A 4,238-nucleotide genomic window follows, 5' to 3' on the forward strand; every position below is an offset into this window, starting at 1 on the left:
AACCCTAATTAAACACACCTGATCCAACTAATCAAGTCTTTCAGGCTTATTTGAAAGCTAGCTAGTATGTGTGTTGAAGCAGTGTTGGAACAAAACTCTGCAGGGCTCCGGCCCTCTAGGAATTGAGTTTGACACCCCTGTCATAGACAGTCATACAAAGCTGCTGTTTGCCCCTTAAAGGGATAGTTCACCCAAAAAAAAAATAATAATAATTTACTCACATTCACATCAATTGAATCTTGTATGACTGTATTTCTAATGTGAAACACAAAATATATTTAATGTAGTGCTGTCAAATGATTAATCGCATCCAAAATAAATGTTTTTGTTGCGATTAATCGTTTGACAGCACTAATTTAATGTATCTAATTTATTGAAAAAGAGAAACATTCTTCAAAATATAAAAAAATATATATTTTTTTTGTTCCATAGAATAAAGTAATATTTGAAACAACATAAGAAAAAAAGTATTTTTGGGTGAACTATACCTTTTAGAGTATTGACGTCACAACTGTGAGCACATTAGCACCCATATTTATATATTAACAGATAAGTATTCAGGAACCTGGCCCAACCTGATGAACAACAGTGTGAACTACACTGATATGCATAGGTTAACCAATCATAACAGAGGTCCTTTACATAAAGTTGTAAAAGGAATAGTTCACCCAAAAATCTGTCATCAGTTATTCAGTCTTTTTTTTTTTTATTCCAAACACACGTCATCATCATCAACACAAATGATATTTTTCATCGAACTTGAGAGATTTCTGTCGCTCTATTGAAAGTCCATTCCCCCAAAACTTTCATGATTTAAAAAGCTCATAAAAACATCATAAAAGTAGTCCACAAGAATTGAGCAGTTTAATCAGAGTTCTTAAAAAAACACGTTTACTTTATATGATGAACAGATTCAAAGCTTTTCTTCACATATAGACACTGATCAGTGTGCATACATAGAGCACATCAAATATGGTAAAGAAAAGCTCAAACAAATGAGGTTTGCTCTCGCATGTCAAGTAAGTACGGTTGAGTTTCCTTTTACCATATTTGATGGAATGGACTTTCAGGGTCAGAAATATCTCAGGTTTCATAATATCTTAATTTGTGCTTCCAAGATAAATTAAAAGTGTTACTGGTTTTCAATGACTTCAGTGTGAGAAATTAATAACAGAACTTTAATTTTTGGCTGAACTAACCTTTTAAGGCACAAGAACAGCTTGTGCAGTTCTAATGTTCAGAGATCATCTCAAATAGTCCAAAAAAACCTAAATTTTAGTGCAAGAAACATTATAAATGGACTTCAGAGGGGAAAATAGAATGGCTAGAAGTGTAGGATATGGAGTCTTTCACAGGGTTTTGTTTGCGTGTGTAGGTGTCTTCGATGCAGCAGGAGCTGTGTGTGAAGGAGCGGGGTTTGGAGGCCAGGCTGAGAGAGATGGAGGAGAGCAGTAAAAACTCCAGCGCTGGTTCGACCAGACTGCTGCTCGCTCAACAGAAAACCATCAGCCGCTACAAAGACGAGGCCAAGAACCTCACACAGGCTTTCCAGCAGAAACTCAACAGCCTCAGGTGAACGCTTACTTGGCACACACAAATCCCGCAGAAGTATTGTTTGCTAAGGCAAAAATCACTATTACTGTTGCTCATATTTAGGGTTAGTGATCTGGACAGACCACTAAGTATTAAACTTTGGTGTGTAACTCATCCTGCTCCGTTAAATGGATGTGAATGATACACAGAACACCCTATCATGGCTGAAACATGTTATTGCTCATGCTTATTTTCATTGTATTGAGACAGTAATTACCATATAACAAGCTTATTGATTACACATAATGTGAATTTATTGAATAAAGCAGGTCAAGTCTGGATCGCAGCATCAGGAAGGTTCAATTAAAATGACTATGATTGTTGCAGGTCAGAGCTGAACAGACAGAAACAGCGCGCTCAGGAACTGGAGATCCAGGTGGAAGCTGATCATCAGAAGATACTGGAGGTGTGGACGTGCAGTTTTGTTTCTACTAGATGTGTGCTGGAAGTGTTTGAATTTCTGTTGGGTTTCCAGCGAGTCATGTTATATCACTTTTACCCCTAGTATGAGAGGCAGGTTTCAGAGCATCAGGAGAAAAACACGCGTCTACAGAGGCGTCTTACTCAGGCAGAGCAACGTGTGGCCAGTGCATCACAACAGGTATACGCACCATATTTGATATTTACACACTTCCTGCCTATTGAATGCAACAGTGGCCACTCACTTTTTTAGCAGCCTTGGTTCCGGAAGGATTTACCCTGTTGGGATTTTTAAAGTGTTCATTTTAGAGTTATAAGCCATGAACCAAACCCAACAGCTACAAGGGCAATCACAATATTACAGACTTTAATTTGAAACAAAAAAAAAGTGTTTAAAAAGCAGACAAAAACACAAAGGTACAAGACTGTGTATTTTACAGTTTAAAGGATGGAAAGAACTACAATCCCATGAAGTGTATATGTTTTTTGGCATAAATTGCAATTCTCTGAATTTTTTTGCATAATCATGGGTGATGTAGTTTTTCACCAGGAATTTTGCTGTTCAACAGGATTATTTAAAAAAATATATATATATTTCAGACTGACAGCATGTACCATTGATTAATAACCCTGTAGCTCACAGTAGGTCTATCTTTAAATGTTTATAAATTATCGTTAAAAATCAGTTCCCCTAATAGAGAAGCTGCATGGGGTTTTTACTTGTGGAACCCAACTGTTGTTGTACAGAATCCCTCTAAACTACTACTACTGTTTCAGCTGAGTGTGATATCACAACGGAGAAAAGCTGCGTCCATGATGGATCTTGAGACTTTATCATAGATAAACAGCAGCTGGTTTTGGTCACATCATCATCATCATCAACACCCTGATCAGTTTGTTTTCGGGCTTCACAGTGTGTCTAGAGCTTTCACTGGCAGGAATCCCCATGTGTTTATTATTGACAATTAATGTAATAAAAAGAGGTTGTTCACCACTAACCATTGAGGAAAATATTATAATCACTGCTTTGGGAGAAATGTCATCTAAAAAATGAATTGGCTACTGCTGAATGAAATTATTTGGCTTAGTAATGTTATTTTTGTCTTAGTGAATGTAAAAATGACCCGATTTAAATTTACTGTAATGGAATCACTTTTTTTTTCAAAGACGTTTGTGTCAAAGTTACTACCAAGCCAAAGTTGTTTTTTTCTTGGAATGCTTCTTGTTGCACAAATTACCAATAATACAAATGTTTTTAAAACGGCATGCAGATGGGTTTACAGTCTTCCTAGAACAAAGATTTTGTTCTGGTTAGCTTGTGCCATTGTAAGAATTGACCAATAAATGCAATAATTTATACCAAAGGGTTGGTGAATGTTTGATTCGGAGTGCTTTACAGACATTCTAATGTGCAGAGTTCTCAGAACATTCACAGCTCAAGTACCTGCAGGCAGTTCCATATCACTTCAAATTATTTCAAAAACCCTTGCAGCCTACCATAGCAAGAAAAAAAATAAAAAGTACGAATTTTTATTTTTTACATGAAATTACCTTTATCTGTACTGCTAATGGTTTTAACCAGGGGCCGGAACCCACTACAGGGCTTCAGCAAACCTCCAAGAAGTCCTCAAAAAAACAAAACATGAAATAAAATAAGTCAAAACAAATACAATTGAGATATGCTTTAATTCATCCCCTCATCTTTTATTTATTTTTTTCGAAGAATCATGGCTCCTGGGGCCTCATTTATAAAATGTTGCGTATAAACCATCCTAAATTTGTTCTAAGATCATTTCTCAAAAGTGCGTAAGTGCGATTCAGAGAAAACGAACGTGCACACAAAAACATGTGCGTACGCCTCTCTTACAGATGTGACATTTATAAATCGCAAATGATCTTGAAATTGTGCGCAGCTGACTGGTGTCAGTCCTCCGCCTTGTAAACGCCCCCTAATTAATATCATTACCGTATAAAAGAGCACACGCCAATATCCGAATTTCTATGCTTGAGAATGGCAAGCACAAAGAAAAAGTCTGAAATTGAGGTCCTGCTGGCGGAGGTAGAGGTTCGTGCGGGGACGCCTTTTATTTAAAGGGGTGTAATTATTCTGTGGACAAACAACGTGTGTGTGGTTATATTTTTTTTCTATTGACTATTATCAAATTTACTACTTCTAGAAACAACAGAAATAATAACAACAACAACAACAACAACAACAACAACAA

The 4,238-nt window shown here is 36.6% G+C and overlaps 1 protein-coding gene across 1 annotated transcript in view; it reads left to right on the forward strand.

The window, feature by feature from the left end:
* LOC107723147 (sodium channel and clathrin linker 1) overlaps positions 1-3,599 on the forward strand; it is a 21,192-nt gene extending 17,593 nt beyond the window's left edge. The window contains exons 14-17 of the mRNA XM_016531675.1: positions 1,376-1,572; positions 1,921-1,999; positions 2,099-2,194; positions 2,791-3,599. Of these exons, the coding sequence (XP_016387161.1) occupies positions 1,376-1,572; positions 1,921-1,999; positions 2,099-2,194; positions 2,791-2,853 (435 nt within the window). The 3' untranslated portion in view covers positions 2,854-3,599. The remainder of the gene's footprint in view (positions 1-1,375; positions 1,573-1,920; positions 2,000-2,098; positions 2,195-2,790) is intronic.
* The last annotated feature ends 639 nt before the right edge of the window (positions 3,600-4,238 follow it).

Source organism: Sinocyclocheilus rhinocerous, unplaced genomic scaffold, assembly GCF_001515625.1.
Source record: "Sinocyclocheilus rhinocerous isolate Xijiao unplaced genomic scaffold, SAMN03320098_v1.1 scaffold1325, whole genome shotgun sequence".
NCBI lineage: Eukaryota > Metazoa > Chordata > Actinopteri > Cypriniformes > Cyprinidae > Sinocyclocheilus > Sinocyclocheilus rhinocerous.